At 42.3% G+C, this 19,348-nt stretch overlaps 1 protein-coding gene and 1 long non-coding RNA gene across 2 annotated transcripts in view; one reads left to right on the forward strand and one right to left on the reverse strand.

The window, feature by feature from the left end:
• The window catches only part of LOC110162897 (pleckstrin homology domain-containing family A member 1-like), a 15,768-nt gene extending 156 nt beyond the window's left edge, over positions 1 to 15,612 (forward strand). The window contains exons 2-6 of the mRNA XM_055149946.1: positions 9,801 to 10,367; positions 11,213 to 11,269; positions 12,478 to 12,523; positions 14,542 to 14,639; positions 15,577 to 15,612. Coding sequence (XP_055005921.1) covers positions 10,227 to 10,367; positions 11,213 to 11,269; positions 12,478 to 12,523; positions 14,542 to 14,639; positions 15,577 to 15,612 — 378 coding nt within the window. The 5' untranslated portion in view covers positions 9,801 to 10,226. The remainder of the gene's footprint in view (positions 1 to 9,800; positions 10,368 to 11,212; positions 11,270 to 12,477; positions 12,524 to 14,541; positions 14,640 to 15,576) is intronic.
• An 848-nt stretch (positions 15,613 to 16,460) lies between these two features.
• On the reverse strand, positions 16,461 to 19,310 carry LOC129407932 (uncharacterized). Its single transcript, XR_008631785.1, has 3 exons — positions 19,251 to 19,310; positions 17,971 to 18,016; positions 16,461 to 16,561 (listed from the first exon to the last, which is right to left on the reverse strand). It is a non-coding gene; the product is annotated as an uncharacterized LOC129407932 (long non-coding RNA).
• Positions 19,311 to 19,348: the final 38 nt, after the last annotated feature.

The raw sequence follows: 19,348 nt of genomic DNA on the forward strand, positions 1-19,348 counted from the left end.
GAACAGCCGAACGCAGCCGAACCCGCACCCGAACCTCCGACCCGACCCAAAACTGCACACGACCCGCAAAAAAAACCCCGCAAATGTTCAAGTTTGGCGAAGCGAAGGCAGGGCGAATGCAGGAAACGCGAGAGTCGGGCCCGGGGCGATACGGTGGTGCACGAATTACTCATTAACCGAGAAAAATGTCCCGTCCGACGCAGAATCCGCGCTGTTTCGGCTCGTTTACGGGAAACTAAGACGCGAATTTAGCGCAAAACACGAACAGTACAGGTGCAGGGCCAGTGACAGCGCGGCCAACGCAAACGGACACTTCTGTGGGTTAAATGCGCTTATTTCCACCGAGTTTCCCTGGTCGTGTCAAATTAACTATCTGACAGTGTTAAATATGGAGCGGATGAATAATGATGTGAAAAGCGTCTTTGTGACATAGTGTGTGTCTGTGAAAAGAGCGATATAAATAAAACCTTAAAGTAGACGCACTCTGATAGTGTAAAGTTAACTCTGACCGTGTTAAATAAAGGTTAAACAGTGTTAAATGTTCCACACTATGGCATTAAACTCCTCTGCCCCGCGTGGTTTCACTCACACATTTTTTTTTTTTCTTTTTTGCTCAGAAAGATGTTGAAATTCAGAGTTATAATAGGTTGCTCTGATAGTGTAATTTTAACTATTTGACAGAGTGAAATAGATGTTGTAATAGGTTACCCATGTAGTGTAAGATTAACTCTCGGACAGTTTTAAATAGATGTTATAATACGTTACTCTGGTAGTGTCAAATTAACTATCTGACAGTGTTAAATATGGAGCGGATGAATAATGATGTGAAAAGCGTCTTTGTGACATACGTGTGTCTGTGAAAAGAGCGATATAAATAAAACCTTAAAGTAGATGCACTCTGATAGTGTAAAGTTAACTATCTGACAGTGTTAAATATGGAGCAGATGAATAATGATCTGTAAAGTGGAAAAACTTAAAATAGACGTACGTCGATAGTGTAAAGTTAATTTTGCCTGTGTTAAATAGGTGTTATAACTCCCTGACAGTGTTAAATAGGTGTTATAATAGGTTTCCCTTGATAGTGTAAAGTTAACTAACAGACAGTGTTAAATAGATGTACCCTGATATTAAAGTCTGTCAGTGTTAAATATATGTTATAATAGTTTTAGTGTAAAGTTAACTATCTGACAGTGTTAAATAAAGGTTAAACAGTGTTAAATCATGTCTCAGTGGATTGCTTTGGCCTTAATGTTCCACACTATGGCATTAAACTCCTCTGCCCTGCGTTGGTTTCACTCACACGTTTTTTTTTCTTTTTTGCTCAGAAAGATGTTGAAATTCCACAGATCTGACCTGTAACTCGGTCTGGTTGTCACCTGCTTCTCGAGTGTCTATGGAAACTGATAGACAAGTTAATGCCGTACTGTGGAACACTTCTGGCAGAGCTTCACCAGGAAAAGTTACACAGAGCAGCTTTAATTTAAGATTGAGCTTTGAGTTTAAGTCACTTGTTTTACTGTTGGAGGGGATTTCCTTTAGATCTGTGCCGTTTACATGAATCTAGACCAACCTGAGTGACAGGTGACAGGTGACAGGTGACAGGTGACAGGTGCCTAAATGCACATTGTTCAGCCGTAAAGTTTTAAAGTTCTTTGTAAATAAACTTGTTGTGGTCTGGGAGGTTTATGTTTTGTGTTTTTTAGAGCTTAAACTTTTGGTTCGTAGTTTTATGGGAACAAGGACAAAACCGAGACCAAAACAAAACTGAACCAGGACCAGAGGACGTAGTTACATTTATGCACTTTTAAAATAAATTGTACTTTTCTAGCAGCATATTTTTACTTGAGTAACAGTAACTGTACTCTTACTTGAGTAAAAGTTGTGCTTCCTCTTCCCGCTGTGAGTGAGTCTAAAGTGACAAAGTGTTTCTGTGATTTATCCCAGTTTTATACAAGAAATGTCCCAGGTGTCCCTATTTTTGACCAGTTTGACCTAAACCAGGACTAAACGAAGACTAAACCAGGACTAAACCAGGACTAAACCAGGACTAAACCAGGAATAAACCAGGACTACATCAGGTCTAAATCAGAACTATCACAGTTTTTGACTAATCAAAAAATAAATAAAAATGCAGTGACAGTTTTGTTTGTAAAGCGTCTTTGAGTGCAAAAAAAAACTTTATATGAGTCTGATGTATTATTATCAGTATTATTATTATTATTATTATTATTATTATTATTATTATTATTATTATTATTATTATTATTATTATTATCAGTAGTAGTAGTAGTAGTAGTGTAGTAGTAGTAGTAGTAAAAGTATTCGCCCTTCAGATTCTGACTGACCTGAGAATGCACAATGTTCCTCGTTCTTTTCACGGTTTTATTTACACCAAACATCCAAACCCGAGTGTGTCCCAATTTAGAATTCTGAAAATCTGGTCACTGTATCTTTAAGTTATTCTGACTTGAGTTGTAATTTTTTTCCAAATACTTTTTACTCTTACTTAAGTATATTTTGAACCACTACTTTGTACTTCAACTTGAGTAATATTATTTTGAAGTACTTGTACAGTCTTTGGCTACTCTACCACTGACTTCCTCTGACTTGGACTTAAGACAAACAGTTATGTCACTTTTATTTTAATCTGTGTGTATTTTATTTTCTGTCAGATGTAGACTTTTATTCGTACCACATCTTTACATTTTCCCCATACTGATTATTGTGATATTTTCTGTGATCTGGTGTGAACGGCTGAATATTCATGATAATAATCGTGTGTCATGTGAGTCAGACACAAAACAGACTGTGAACTCTCATTTTGAAGTAATGACACTAACGAGTCTGTGATTTATGGGAGTCATGTGATCGTAATTATACACGACGACAACAAAAACAACACCTGAGTCTGAGTCAAACGCACTGGGTCAAATCAATAATCAATATTAAAACTCACATCGAAACTAGATCCTCATTTGAGCAGGTGTGGATACTAAAAAAAACTACTACTACTACTACTACTACTACTACCAGCAAATACTACTACTATTACTACTACTACATGGATAGCCCATGGGTGGGACTACTGATACTACTACTACTACAACTAGACTACCTCTTCTACTACTACTACTACTACTACTACTACTACTACTACTACTGTTACTACTGTTACTACTACTAACACTCTACTACCAAATGCTACTGTTACTACCGCTGCTACTAATACTACTACTACTACTACTACTGTTGCTGTTGCTGCTACTACTACTATCATCACTAAATACTATTACTACCCTATTACAACAATTAATGCCCTAATGCATAGATAACACACAGGGGGTACTACTACTACCAGTACTACTACTACTACTACCACAACATACTACTATTACAACTAAACAACTAGTACTACTACTACTAGTACTACTACTGCTGCTGCTATTACTACAATCAGTGCTCTGGTACATGGAAATCTATAGGTGCTACTACTGATACTACTACTTCAACTAGCCTACCTCTATTATTACTACTACTACTACTACTACCACTACTACTACTTCTACTGCTTGCAGTCCTCCTGCACTGGTGACAGCAGTACTTAGGCAGTACTTATGCAGTACTTATGCAGTACTTGTGCAGTACTTGTAGTACTTGTGCAGTACTTGTGTAGTACTTGTAGTACTTGTGTAGTACTTGTAGTACTTGTAGTACTTGTGTAGTACTTGTGTAGTACTTGTAGTACTTGTAGTACTTGTGTAGTACTTGTGTAGTACTTGTGTAGTACTTGTGTAGTACTTGTTGTATTGTCCCGTGGCGTTTGGAGTCACCTGATCTTTTTACAGTTGAAGTTCAACAATAGAACTTCCTCCTGAGGTTTGGACCAAACTTCAACTTTCACTCTGAGACTCTGAGCCACAAAACCAACGATTTCTACAGTTCAGCTCACGTCAACAACCTTCTCTGAGGTTCAGACGCTAGCTGAGGGCACTGCTCTGTCTGAGGCTTTGATAAACTTCAAACTCATCTTTATTTTAACACAAACAACTGATTTAGGTTCAACAAGTCGCTTTAAAAACACTTCACACAAACTAGCACTAGCATTAGCATTAGCACTAGTATTAGCATTAGCATTAGCAAGGCAGGTTTATTTGTACAGCACAATTTGTACACAAAATAATTTAAAGTGCATTACAGATTAAGAGATAAATTTAATTCATGCTAAAATCGTTTTTAAAAATCACAAACAAAATAATCATAATAAAATTACATTTAGCATTAGCATTAGCCAGTAGGGTTAAGTTTCATTAAGAAGTTCAGAAAAAGGAAAGAGATCCACACTGCAGTTTTTTTGAAGCTCCCAGGTTTTTATTTCAGTGGCAAAACAAAGTCACAAAGTGACGCTTCAGTCTGATGAAGCACTCGGCCCAAAACGTCACTTTGTGGTGTCACTGAAATAAAAATTTGGGAGCTTCAAAGAACTTCAGTGCGGATCTCTTTCCTTTTTTTGTACTATTTTTGGACCCAACACACAGTCGCAGTTTTTGTTGAATGTGCAGATCTTTATCTACCAGTATCATTAAGAAGTTGCCGATACGATACACACCTCGGTACACAGGCCACGATACGATACAGTGCACTTTCGATATGATACGATATATTTCACATCGATTAGATACGGTTTATTAAAAAAATAAAGTCTAAATCATGTCTGTGATACTAAAAGTCTTTGTTAAACCATGTCTTGCGCAAAGTTAATATGAAACAAACATTTTAATCATCAAAACAGAGAAAATGTCAAATGTGTCACAAAAACAAGTTTTCTTCCTCTAAATAAGCAACAAAACTGTAGCTGGAACTAAATAATTGAGTAAAATAAACAAAAAATCCTCTTGGTGATGTATCGATAGAGCAGCCCAAGATATCGACACTGTATCATCACATTAAACGGTGCGATATTTCAATATTTTGAGATTTTTGCACACCCCTGTTTGCCAACATTTCTTTCATTTTCATCTTTTAGTTGAAAATCCTGAAACTCCTGAAAACTCGCTCTTTAAATCTTTTTTGTATTTTAGTTTTTCAGACTTTTGTGTCTCCGTTAGCGTCATCAGATTTTCCAAAATAAATAAACTGGGCCGCGTCTTTTTCACGTGTCGTTTGTTTGAGTGGAACATTTTTCAGGCGTGGCCCAAACAGCTGAGCTCATCAACGCAGGAAAATAAACCACTGAAGAACAATCACATTACGTCACATTACAGCATAAACACACACTGATACCGGGGTGTTCTACATGTATGTCTATGGCGGAACGGTCAGCAGTTACCATGGTGACGTCCCTGTTTACCCGAGACAGTCCAAGTTTAAAGCCCCGTGTCTTCTGTCCCAGTGGATTTATACAAAACTAGAGTCACCAGAAATTCAAAATAAAAAACTGGGACATCCCCGTTTTTTTTTTTTGTTGTTTTTTTTTTCTTTTGTTTTTTGTTTTTTTTTGTGGTTGGTAATAATAAAATTGTGAAATAAAAAAAAAAAAAGGAAAACTCTTCTGCACTCAGCCCATTCATGAGGAACATGAGTCAGTATATTCACATTTTCTTTGTGTTTTGGTCGTTTTTTAAGCAGCTTTTCTGTATTTTACCTGAACAAATGTCAGTTTATGTTTCTCTTTACTGTTACTGGGATCAGTTTAGTTAAAAATAGAGACACCTGGGACATTTTTTGTATAAAATTGGAACAAATCACCGGTTTTGTATAAGGTGACCAGACGTCCTCGTTTACCCGGGACAGTCCCAGTGTCTCTATTTTTGACCAACCTGATCCTGACAACAGTAAAGAGAAACAGAAACTGACATTTGTTTAGGTAAAATACAGAAAAGCTGCTTAAAAACGACCAAAACACAAAGAAAATGTGAATATACTGACTCATTTTCGTCGTTAATGGGCTGAGTGAGTAACAATTTTCCTTAATTACGCACTAGTTTCACATTCTTACCAACCACCACAAAACCGGGGATGTCCCAGTTTACAAATTTCAAAATTTTTCCATGACTTTTTCATGCGCTAAAGTGAATTTTCCATGACTTTACAGCACCTCCATGTGTAGAACTGATCAGACTTTTAGGTCTAAATCTGAAATGTGAACTCTTTCCACTCACCTTATGGTTTGGGATTATAGTTTTTAAACATTTTAAATCCTGTCAGTGCTTTTATTGTCGTCTCTTTTAAACAAAAGACTCAGACGTTCACAAATAATCAGAATAGTCTAATGAGAACTCAAAGAGAGACAAAAAATTCCATCACTTTTCCAAAACTTTCACTGCATTTATAAAATTCCCTGACTTTTCCAGGCCTGAAAAATGACATTTTCAATTTCCTTGACTTTCCAGGATTTCCATGACTGTGTGAACTCGGAAGTTTTTTATTTTGAATTTCTGGTGACTCTAGTTTTGTATAAATCCGCTGGGACAGAAGACACGGGGCTTTAAACTGGGACTGTCTCGGGTAAACAGGGACGTCACCATGGTAACTGCTGACCGTTCCGCCATAGACACACATGTAGAACACCCCAGTATCAGTGTGTGTTTATTGTGTAATGTGACATAATGTGATTATTCTTCAGTCGTTTATTTTGGCGCAGTCATGAGCTCAGCTGTTTGGGCCACGCCTGAAAAATGTTCCACTCAAACAAACGACACGTGACGAAGACTCACACGACCAGAGCCGGAGCCGTAAACGAAGGAACAAAACACTCATCAATATGATCAGTGTGAGAGATAAATGTGTCAGATGCCCTCCCTGTAGTGTGACCAGATTTTCTAAATTCTAACCTGGAACACGTGGGTTTTGAAACAGTGAAGAGAGCGTGGAACATTGTGGGAACATTGTGGGAACATTGTGCTTTCTCATGATCTGAGGAACTTATTTTCATTCACAAACTCATTTTTCCGATTTTTGGCAAAACAAATGAAGAATTTATGCTCCTTTTTACTGTTGGCAGGATCAGATTAATCAAAAACTGTGATAGTCCTGGTTTAGACCTGATGTCATTCTGGTTTAATCTTAATTTAGTCCTGGTTTAGATCAGATTGGTCAAAAATAGGGACATTTGGGACATTTCTTGTATAAAACTACTCAGTGGTTTTGTATAAATCTGCTGGGACAAGAGACACAGGCTCAACACTGTGACTGTCCCGAGGAAACAGGGACGACTGCTCACTCTGCCCCCCGTGTCACAATTTGGTTTTATTCTGTGTAAAAGCTGCTGTCTAAGATGCCCTCCCTGCACTGCAAAAACTTGGCCAAATGTTAAAATATAAACACTTATATCTATCAGGAAATGACTTAAGTGCCACAAGATAATTTTAAAATCTCTTAAAATAAACGACCTCTAGACGAGAGTGAAGTGTCGGTGCTCAGTGTTAAAGGACTTTAAATACATTTATGGAGGTTCGGTTTGAGATAAACAGACTTAAAACCAGTTTAGGATCAGTGTTCTTGGCCTGATAATAAATTCAAAGATGCTAAATTCTCGATATAAGTGTTTGAAATCAGTTTGACATGATTGTAGTTCGTCATCAGTCTTGTATCGAGTAAATCTGTAATCGAGTGTCACTGAATCTAAAAACAGGTGAAGTTTTTCAGGGGAAACTCTGGTAAATGGATTGTAGCTTCTTTAAACATTTATTGCCTAAATTTGAGATTTTTTGATGAGTTGAGTCATTGAGGAAATGTGATTATACAACCAATTCAGAGCTAGTGAGTAGTGTCTTCATACTCGAGACCAAACTTGGCCTAAAGACCGTTTTTTTACCGTCTTGGTCTTGTCTCGGACTCAATTGTGTTTGGACTCGATCTTGTCTCGGTCTTGCAGGCGCATGGACTTGTTCTTGTCGGACTCGAGGTCTGACTCCAGTTAGAAACTTGCTAAAACAGGTTTAAAAATCCTCCCCACTTTCTTCACTTTGTTCAGTTTTGTGTAAAGTGTCAGAGGAAGTTGTCTTAAAGAAGAGCTTCTCAAACTGTGGATCAGGGCCCAAAAAAACAGCGTAGAGTTTTTCAGTGCAGAAGCTTAAATAAACATTTATCAGATCAAATGGAGATAGATTTATTTAAAAAAACAAAACAAAAAACATTGATATAAATGTGCCAAATAACTAAAATACAAATAAATGTAGAAAATGACAAAGATGGTCTTGATTTGGTCTCGATGGGCTGTGGTCTCGGTCTTGGTCTTGTCTTGGTCTTAGTCTTGTCCTGGTTTTGGGACCCTGTGGTCTTGGACTGGTCGTGGTCTCGATTAGTTCGGTCTTGACTACAACACTAATAAGTAGATCATAAATCTGAAAACGACAAAGAATCTGATAAAAGTTTTCCAATCTTGACCAGATCAGAGACATTTGTCTCCATCTGTGTAAAAACATCTGCCCCTGAAGTTTAAAGCTCTGCAAATATCTTCTGAAACATGTGGGATTCTTGGATGAGTTTTGCAGAAATTACAAATCTAAATGTGTATTTTTTTTTTATTCTGTTCGTGTTCATGTTTTAGAATCTGTTGATGTCATATGGACATCATTCTGTCTCAGGACAGAATCTCCAGGTTTGATTGACAGATGTTGACGTGTGTTTGTTTGTTTGGAATCGGCTCCACAGACGCGTCACGTTAAAGATCTGTTTATTTAAGATACAAACTTAAGATGGAAGAGTTCTGACAGGTACACGGCGGCAAACTGCACCTGGACGCTCTCACCTGTCACACCTGAGCACTCCTGTCACACACCTGTCGCACCTGTCACACCTGAGCACTCCTGTCGCACCTGCACTCCTGTCACACCTGTCACACCTGTCACACCTGAGCACTCCTGTCTCAGCTCAGGTGAACAGGCCACTAAACACCAAAAACACTTTTTTCTCCTGATTCTCTGTGTAAATGGGTCCAAAACAGAAGTGTGTACCTCGCCCCTGATTAAAACCAGGACTGAAACAAGGTCTAAACCGGGACTGAAACAAGGTCTAAAGGTCTAAACCGGGACTGAAACAAGGTCTAAACCGGGACTGAAACAAGGTCTAAACCGGGACTGAAACAAGGTCTAAACCGGGACTGAAACAAGGTCTAAACCGGGACTGAAACAAGGTCTAAACCGGGACTGAAACAAGGTCTAAACCGGGACTGAAACAAGGTCTAAACCGGGACTGAAACAAGGTCTAAACCGGGACTGAAACAAGGTCTAAACCGGGACTGAAACAAGGTCTAAACTGGGACTGAAACAAGGTCTAAACCAGGACTGAAACAAGGGTCTAAACTGGGACTGAAACAGGGTCTAAACCGGGACTGAAACAAGGTCTAAACCGGGACTGAAACCGGGTCTAAACCAGAATCTAAACCAGGACTAAAAGGGTCTTAACCAGGACTGAAACAGGATCCAAACCAGGACTGAAACTGGGTCTAAACCGGGACTGAAACCGGGTCTAAACCAGGACTAAAACAGGATCTAAACCAGGACTAAAACGGGTCTAAACCAGGACTAAAACGGGTCTAAACCAGGACTAAAACAGGATCTAAACCAGGACTAAAGCAGGCTCAGCTGTTAATCATCGTCCCACCCTGCCCCCCCCCACCCGCTCGTCGGCTCTGGGGGTTTTTCAGGGGTTTTTCAGGTTTTGCTCAGAGGAGTAAATCTTCAGGAGGTTTGATCTTTAAACTCGAGGGTTCGACACTGAGCTCATCACGTCAACAGTTTATTGTTTAAAATCTTCATCATTTTGCTGCTGCTTTTTTAACTTCTCCTTCTTCTCCCCAGTTTCTCCAGCGTGGGGCCCCAGGCGGGGTCTCTCCTCACCGGGCTCGACCAGAACCAGACCAGAACCAGACCAGAACCAGACCAGAACCAGACCAGAACCAGACCAGAACCAGAACAAGAACCTGAACAAGAACCAGGATCAGAGCGGATCTTTTCCTCTCCGGTCTCTCTCCTGGATCTGCTCCTCTTCGGGCTCAACCAGAACCTGACCAGGGACTAGGACCAGACCTGCTCTCCCCTCCCTCTCCTGGTTTCCTGGGTCTCTCCTCCTTTCCTCTCTCCTCCCTGGTCTCTCTCTAATCTTCTCTTCTCTCCTCTCTCCTTCTCTCCTCTCCTGGTACTTTTTTTCCTCTCCTGGTCCTGGTCCTGGTCCTGGTCCTGGTCCTGGTTCTTCTCTCCTCTCTGGTCTCGTTCCTGGGTGTGAAGATGCCGTACGTGGATCGTCTGAACAGGATCTGTGGTTTCCTGGACGTGGAGGAGCAGGAGCAGAGCGGACGCTTCTACAGGAGATACTTCCTCCTGGACCCAGCGCAGGGAAAACTGCTCTGGTACATGGACAACCCCCAGGTACTAATACTTTTGAATACATTTTGGGCTGTATCCCTTCTTCTTTTTTTCCCCCGTAATTCCATCCATTGCCGAAAACTAAACCAGGACTAAACCAGGTCTAAACCAGGACTAAACCAGGACTAAACCAGGACTAAACCAGGTCTAAACCAGGACTAAACCAGGTCTAAACCAGGACTAAACCAGGTCTAAACCAGGACTAAACCAGGACTAAACCAGGTCTAAACCAGGTCTAAACCAGGACTAAACCAGGACTAAACCAGGTCTAAACCAGGAAACTAAACCAGGACTAAACCAGGTCTAAACCAGGATTGAACAGGACTAAATCCTGCTGTGTGGACGTGTTTCTTCGTTTTCTATCAATAATATTTTTAATCTGGTTAAACCAAAGATTTCCTCGTCTTCGCTTCTTTACAGCAAATCAAGTAATCTAAAGTAATCAGATTACATTACTCACTTTAAGTAATTCAAGTGGATTATGTTACAAACTACATTTTGGTGTGTGTAATCTGTAATCTGTAGGGGATTACATTTTAAAAGTGACCTCCCAACACTGACCACTACTACTACTACTACTACTACTACTACTACAACTGCAGCCATTGCTTTAGTACATGAATAATCCACAGGTACTAATACTTTTACTACTACTACTACTAAATACTACTACCAGTGTTACTACTTCCAGTTCTGTGGTATGAATCATAATTCCTGAAAAACCCAGATCTTTTCTCTAAACCTTCTTCTCTCGTTTCTTTCGTTGTTCGTTCGTTCATATTTAGTGACTCTAGTTAAACCTTTTAAAGTTTCTGAAATGATCGTTTGTTCTGTTTTTTGTGTTTCAGAATCTTCCTGTTGGAGCGGAGCCTGTGGGAGCCCTGAACCTCTCCTACATCTCCATGGTCAGTCTGAGTCTGAAGGTCACTCAAGGTCACTGAAGGTCACTCTTAGCATGACCTCATCATACGAAAACTGACCTAATCATCATCATCATCATCATCATCACATCGAACTGGACTAAAGCTGCGTTCAGACGGCGGCGTCACGGCGTCCAGTTTCGGAGCAGGATCTGTGTGGACGTGCGTCTGGGGCGTCCTGTGTTTTTGAGGCACATCGTCAGGCGTCAGCGCGGAGAGAATCTGACATCGATGCAGCTCGTCTTGAGTGTTCAGGTGTTCAGGCCAATGCGTCAGTGTCAAGTTGAAAAAACTGAACTTTTGGTGTTGGACACGCAGCGTCAACCAATCCAGAACGAGTATCCAGAGACGAAGCGACAGAAGAAGGAAGAGAAAAACCCGGGAGCCACAAACAGAACAAGAAATCTACACGAGTCATGAGTGGAGGATGAATATAAACACGCTGCAGTCGTCGAGACGATCGCCTCCACTGATGGTTTTATGTGATAAATACACTAAAGTAAAAAACAAGGCTCTCGGTGACCACAGCGACGCTCTGGACGCGTCAATATGACAAAGAAACACGTCAGAGACGCAAATACAAAGACTCCAACTAGAGGCTTTTTGACGCCGCGTCTGAACGCAGCAAAACTATTTCACTGTTCAAACGACTTGACTGAAATTTTACTCTTAAAAAAACAGAGGAAGTACTTCGTGGTCGTCCGCAGGGACACGCCCCCAGGACACGCCCCCAGGACACGCCCCCGTGACACACACTTCCCTCTACAGTTTGATTTTCTTAAAAGTTCATTGCGTAACTTTTTTGGTAGATGGTCCGCACCCTATTGTTGTTTCCTGGAATGATGTTTAATTTAATTATCTCCATGGAGACAGGCAGAAATGACAAATTACAGGTCGGATCTGTGGAGAAGAGGGCCGCTCATGTTTATAATGCATGATTTTTAATCAGTAAAAACAACAAGGTATAAACCAGGATTAAACCAGGTCTAAACCAGGACTAAACCAGGTCTAAACCAGGTCTAAAAACAGGTCTAAAAACCAGGTCTAAACCAGGTCTAAACCAGGACTAAACCAGGACTAAAAAAGATCTAAACCAGGACAATTTAAAATGTCTAAATGATAACAGAATGATCCGGGGGGTCAGAGGTCAAACTACAGAGACACAAACACATCATGTCTTATTTCTTTTTCAGGTGAGTGATGCCACCAAACTGCGCCCGAAAGCCGAGTTCTGTTTCGGTGAGTTTTCCTCCACTTCCCGTGTTTACTTCCTGCTTCCTCCCTGCCTTCCTGCTGTACTTCCTGGTTCGTTCCGCTCTTTTGTCCCTCCTGGCTTGTTGTAGCGTCGCGTCCGGTTGTTTGTGCGTCTCAGAGGAAGTTGTACAGTGACCTGAGTTCACACACACGCACTTTATTGTGTCGAAGCTTCAGCCGTTTCCTCTGAATCTGACTTAAGCGCGTCCAAACCGCCGCACCACACGGCGAACGCTGAACGCCGAACGCCGAACGCCGAACGCCGAACGCCGAACGCCGAACGCCGAACGCCGAACGCCGAACGCCGAACGCCGAACGCTGAACGCCGTCTGACGTTTCACCACACAAGCTCCCGACGCACGAGCTCCGGCGGCGTTCCCGACAGACAGAAATACAAGCTTGATTTTGACTAAAAAGGTCTAAACTAGGATTAAACCAGGTCTAAACCAGGTCCAAACACAGGTCTAAACCAGGACTAAACCAGGACTAAACAAAGTATAAACCAGGTCTAAACCAGGACTAAACCAGGTCTAAACCAGGACTAAAAGAGGTCTAAACCAGGTCTAAACCAGGACTAAAAGTGGTCTAAACCAGGACTAAACCAGGTCTAAACCCGGACTAAACCAGGTCTAAACCAGGACTAAACCAGGTCTAAACCAGGTCTAAACCAGGACTAAACTAAACCAGGTCTAAACCAGGACTAAACAAAGTCTAAACCAGGACTAAACCAGGACTAAACAAAGTCTAAACCAGGTCTAAACCAGGACTAAACAAAGTCTAAACCAGGACTAAACCAGGTCTAAACCAGGACTAAAAGAGGTCTAAACCAGGACTAAACCAGGTCTAAACCAGGACTAAACCAGGTCTAAACCAGGTCTAAACCAGGACTAAACCAGGACTAAACAAAGTCTAAACCAGGTCTAAACCAGGTCTAAACCAGGTCTAAACCAGGTCTAAACCAGGACTAAACCAGGACTAAACAAAGTATAAACCAGGTCTAAACCAGGACTAAACCAGGTCTAAACCAGGACTAAAAGAGGTCTAAACCAGGTCTAAACCAGGACTAAAAGTGGTCTAAACCAGGACTAAACCAGGTCTAAACCCGGACTAAACCAGGTCTAAACCAGGGACTAAACCAGGTCTAAACCAGGTCTAAACCAGGACTAAACAAAGTCTAAACCAGGTCTAAACCAGGACTAAACAAAGTCTAAACCAGGTCTAAACCAGGACTAAACAAAGTCTAAACCAGGACTAAACAAAGTCTAAACCAGGACTAAACCAGGTCTAAACCAGGACTAAAAGAGGTCTAAACCAGGACTAAACCAGGTCTAAACCAGGTCTAAACCAGGACTAAACCAGGACTAAACAAAGTCTAAACCAGGTCTAAACCAGGTCTAAACCAGGTCTAAACCAGGTCTAAATCAGTCTCTTTGATTTGTTACACTTAACCAATCAAAGAGATGAGGTTTCGATGAGGCTGGTTTTGACCAATCAGATCGCGTCACTGCAACATTTCCTGTTTCTTACTGAGTCAGATCGGTTCATTTTGGATCGATTGCTTCTGCCTCGGCATCTTGGATCTTCACTGTGAATTTTCTTCGCTGTGAATTTTACACTCTGAATTTTGACTCTTGAATTTGAAGGCTTGAAAATATTTGTGCTGAATATTTAAAATGTGATTTTTTTTTTTATATATTGAATGTTATACACTGAAAATGTACACTTAAAATTTCAGCAAACAAAAATTAATAATAAAAATAATTAAATAATTAAATCAAAGTGAGAAATTCAACATTTGATGAAACAAATTATCTTCCATATAAACATCGCTGAATAGGAATGTGCAAAAATATTGAAATATCATTATATGGTATCGTTTAAATTGATGATACAGTATCGATATCGTGGGCTGCTGTGTCGATACTTTGCCAAGAGGATTTTTTTTCTTATATTTTACTAAATTATTTTGTGAAAAGCTCAGTAAATGTTCTGTGCCGTTTCAGTGATAAACGCTGGAATGAGGAAGTTTTACCTTCAGGCCAACGACCAGCAGGACCTGGTGGAGTGGATCTCTGTCCTCAACAACGCAACCAAAATCACTGTGAGTCTCAGAACCGGGACTAGACCAGGACTAAACCAGGACTGAACCGGGACTAGACCAGGACTAGACCAGGACTGAACCAGGACTACACCAAGACTGAACCGGGACTGAACCAGGACTGAACCGGGACTAGACCAGGACTAGACCAGGACTGAACCGGGACTACACCAGGACTAGACCAGGACTACACCAGGACTGAACCAGGACTGAACCGGGACTGAACCGGAACTAGACCAGGACTGGACCAGGACTAGACCAGGACTAGACCAGGACTGAACCGGGACTAGACCAGGACTAGACCAGGACTGGACAAGGACTAGACCAGGACTAGACCAGGACTGAACCGGGACTAGACCAGGACTAGACCAGGACTGGACCAGGACTGAACCGGGACTGAACCGGGACTGAACCGGGACTAGACCAGGACTGAACCGGGACTAGACCAGGACTAGACCAGGGCTAAAGCAGGACTACACCAGGACTGAACCGGGACTAGACCAGGACTAGACCAGGACTACACCAGGACTGAACCGGGACTAGACCAGGACTAGACCAGGACTAGACCAGGACTGGACAAGGACTAGACCAGGACTGAACCGGGACTAGACCAGGTCTGAACCAGGACTGGACCAGGACTAGACCAGGACTGAACCGGGACTAGACCAGGTCTGAACCAGGACTGGACCAGGACTAGACCAGGACTGAACCGGGACTAGACCGGGTCTGAACCAGGACTGGACCAGGACTAGACCAGGACTGAACCGGGACTAGACCAGGACTGAACTGGGACTAGACCAGGACTGAACCGGGACTAGACCAACTTGGACTAGAAGGAATACTTGCAACAGTGAGAGGAAGGAGACTTACGAGTAATAAAACAGCGTCAACAGGGAGAGGTGTATGAAGAGTACTATACGATTGTGACGTCCTGATCTAGTACTTCGGTTTAAGTCCTGGTTTCGAACGCTCCTGAGTCTGTCACGGCGCCGGTTTACGACGCCAGTGCTGTGTAGTCCCAGTTAGGTCACTGGTTCGAGTGAAGTTCGCAGAGTGTCACTGGTCTAGTCCTGGTTCAGTCCTGTTCGAGTCCGTTTAAGTCTTGAGTAGGGGTCTGTCCTGGTTAGGGTCCATTTAGTCTGTTTTAGTCTGGGTCCATCCTGCTTAGCACCCTGGTCCTACCCGGTTCAGTCCTGGGTCCTGTCTCTGTCACTGGGTCCCTGGTCTAGTCCTGGTCCAGTCTTCAGTCTAGTCCAGCTTCTAGTCTGGTGTTAGTCCTGGTCTAGTCCTGGTCTAGTCCCGTTCAGTCCTGGTCTAGTCCTGGTCTAGTCCTAGTCCTGGTCTAAGGTCCTGTCTAGTCCAGTCCGGTCTAGTCCTGGTTCAGTCCGGTTCCTGGTCTAGTCCCGGTTCAGTCCTGGTGTCAGTCCTGGTCAGTCCTGGTTAGTCCCGTGGTCCTGTCCTGGTCAGACCTGGTCTAGTCCCGGTTAGTCCTGTAGTCCTGGTCTAGTCCTGGTCCAGTCCTGGGTAGTCCTGTCTAGTCTAGTCCGGTCTAGTCCTAGTGTCTAGTCCTGGTCCTAGTCCTGGTCTAGTCCGGTTCAGTTCCTGGTCGTTAGTCCCGGTTCAGTCCTGGTTCAGTCCTGGTTCAGTCCTGGTGTAGTCCTGGTCTAGTCCGGTGTCAGTCCCGGTGTCCAGTCCTGGTCTAGTCCTGGTCCTAAGTCCTGTAGTCCTGGTGTCAGTCCTTGTCAGTCCTGGTGTAGTCCTGGGTCTAGTCCTGGTCTAGTCCTGGTCTGGTCTAGTCCTGGTGGTCTAGCCCGTTCTGAGACTCACAGTGATTTTGGTTGCGTTGTTGAGGACAGAGATCCACTCCACCAGGTCCTGCTGGTCGTTGGCCTGAAGGTAAAACTTCCTCATTCCAGCGTTTATCACTGAAACGAGAACATTTACTGAGCTTTTCACAAAATAATTTAGTAAAATATAAGAAAAAAAATCCTCTTGGCAAAGTATCGACACAGCAGCCCACGATATCGATACTGTATCATCAATTTAAACGATACCATATAATGATATTTCAATATTTTTGCACATTCCTGTTCAGCGATGTTTATATGGAAGATAATTTGTTTCATCAAATGTTGAATTTCTCACTTTGATTTAATTATTTAATTATTTTTATTATTAATTTTTGTTTGCTGAAATTTTAAGTGTACATTTTCAGTGTATAACATTCAATATATAAAAAAAAATCACATTTTAAATATTCAGCACAAATATTTTCAAGCCTTCAAATTCAAGAGTCAAAATTCACAGTGAAGAAAATTCACAGTGAAGATCCAAGATGCCGAGGCAGAAGCAATCGATCCAAAATGAACCGATCTGACTCAGTAAGAAACAGGAAATGTTGCAGTGACGCGATCTGATTGGTCAAAACCAGCCTCATCGAAACCTCATCTCTATGATTGGTTAAGTGTAACAAATCAAAGAGACTGATTTAGACCTGGTTTACCTGGTTTACCTGGTTTAGAGTTTAGTCCTGGTTTAGACCTGGTTTTGACCTGGTTTAGTCCTGGTTTAGTTTAGTCCTGGTTTAGTTTACCTGTTTTTAGTTTATTTACTGGTTTAGTTTTAGTCCTGGTTTAGATACTCTGGTTTAGTCCTGGTTTAGACTGGTTTAGTCCTGGTCCTGGTTTAGACCTCTTTTAGTCCTGGTTTAGTTTAGTCCTGGAACTGGACCTGGTTTAGTCCTGGTTTAGACCTGGTTTATACTTTGTTTAGTCCTGTTTAGTCCTGGTTTAGTTTAGTCCTGGTTTAGACCTGGTTTAGACCTGGTTTACCTGTTTAGTCCTGGTTTCTTTTAGTCCTGGTTTAGGTGGTTTAGACTGGTTTAGTCCTGGTTTTAAGTCCTGGTTTTGACCTGTGTTGACCTGGTTTAATCCTAGTTTAGACCTTTTTAGTCAAAATCAAGCTTGTATTTCTGTCTGTCGGGAACGCCGCCGGAGCTCGTGCGTCGGGAGCTCGTGTGGTGAAACGTCAGACGGCGTTCAGCGTTCGGCGTTCGGCGTTCGGCGTTCGGCGTTCAGCGTTCAGCGTTGGCCGTGTGGTGCGGCGGTTTGGACGCGCTTAAGTCAGATTCAGAGGAAACGGCTGAAGCTTCGACACAATAAAGTGCGTGTGTGTGAACTCAGGTCACTGTACAACTTCCTCTGAGACGCACAAACAACCGGACGCAACGCTACAACAAGCCAGGAGGGACAAAAAGAGCGGAACGAACCAGGAAGTACAGCAGGAAGGCAGGGAGGAAGCAGGAAGTAAACACGGGAAGTGGAGGAAAACTCACCGAAACAGAACTCGGCTTTCGGGCGCAGTTTGGTGGCATCACTCACCTGAAAAAGAAATAAGACATGATGTGTTTGTGTCTCTGTAGTTTGACCTCTGACCCCCCGGATCATTCTGTTATCATTTAGACATTTTAAATAGTCCTGGTTTAATCTTTTGGTTTAGTCCTGGTTTAGTCCTGGTTTAGACCCTGGTTTAGACTTTCCTTTTAGACCTGGTTTACCTGGTTTAGTCCTGGTTTAGAACCTGGTTTAAGACCTGGTTTAGTCCTGGTTTAGACCTGGTTTAGACCCTGGTTGTTGTTTTTTACTGATTAAAAATCATGCATTATAAACATGAGCGGCCCTCTTCTCCACAGATCCGACCTGTAATTTGTCATTTCTGCCTGTCTCCATGGAGATAATTAAATTAAACATCATTCCAGGAAACAACAATAGGGTGTGGACCATCTACCAAAAAAGTTACGCAATGAACTTTTAAGAAAATCAAACTGTAGAGGGAAGTGTGTGTCACGGGGGCGTGTCCTGGGGGCGTGTCCTGGGGGCGTGTCCCTGCGGACGACCACGAAGTACTTCCTCTGTTTTTTTAAGAGTAAAATTTCAGTCAAGTCGTTTGAACAGTGAAATAGTTTTGCTGCGTTCAGACGCGGCGTCAAAAAGCCTCTAGTTGGAGTCTTTGTATTTGTGTTCAGGCGTCTCTGACGTGTTTCTTTGTCATATTGACGCGTCCAGAGCGTCGCTGTAGTCGCCGAGAGCCTTGTTTTTTACTTTAGTGTATTTATCACATAAAACCATCAGTGGAGGCGATCGTCTCGACGACTGCAGCGTGTTTATATTCATCCTCCACTCATGACTCGTGTAGATTTCTTGTTCTGGTGTTTGTGGCTCCCGGGTTTTTCTCTTCCTTCTTCTGTCGCTTCGTCTCTGGATACTCGTTCTGGATTGGTTGACGCTGCGTGTCCAACACCAAAAGTTCAGTTTTTTCAACTTGACACTGACGCATTGGCCTGAACACCTGAACACTCAAGACGAGCTGCATCGATGTCAGATTCTCTCCGCGCTGACGCCTGACGATGTGCCACAAAAACACAGGACGCCCCAGACGCACGTCCACACAGATCCTGCTCCGAAACTGGACCGCCGTGACGCCGCGTCTGAACGGCAGCTTTGTGTTCGATGTGATGATGATGATGATGATTAGGTCAGTTTTCGTATGATGAGGTCATGCTAAGAGTGACCTTCAGTGACCTTGAGTGTGAGTGACCTTCAGACTCAGACTGACCATGGAGATGTAGGAGAGGTTCAGGGCTCCCACAGGCTCCGCTCCAACAGGAAGATTCTGAAACACAAAAACAGAACAAACGATCATTTCAGAAACTT

The sequence above is a fragment of the Boleophthalmus pectinirostris genome, unplaced genomic scaffold (genome assembly GCF_026225935.1).
Source record: "Boleophthalmus pectinirostris isolate CB_2022bp ecotype Guang Dong unplaced genomic scaffold, ASM2622593v1 HiC_scaffold_14, whole genome shotgun sequence".
NCBI lineage: Eukaryota > Metazoa > Chordata > Actinopteri > Gobiiformes > Gobiidae > Boleophthalmus > Boleophthalmus pectinirostris.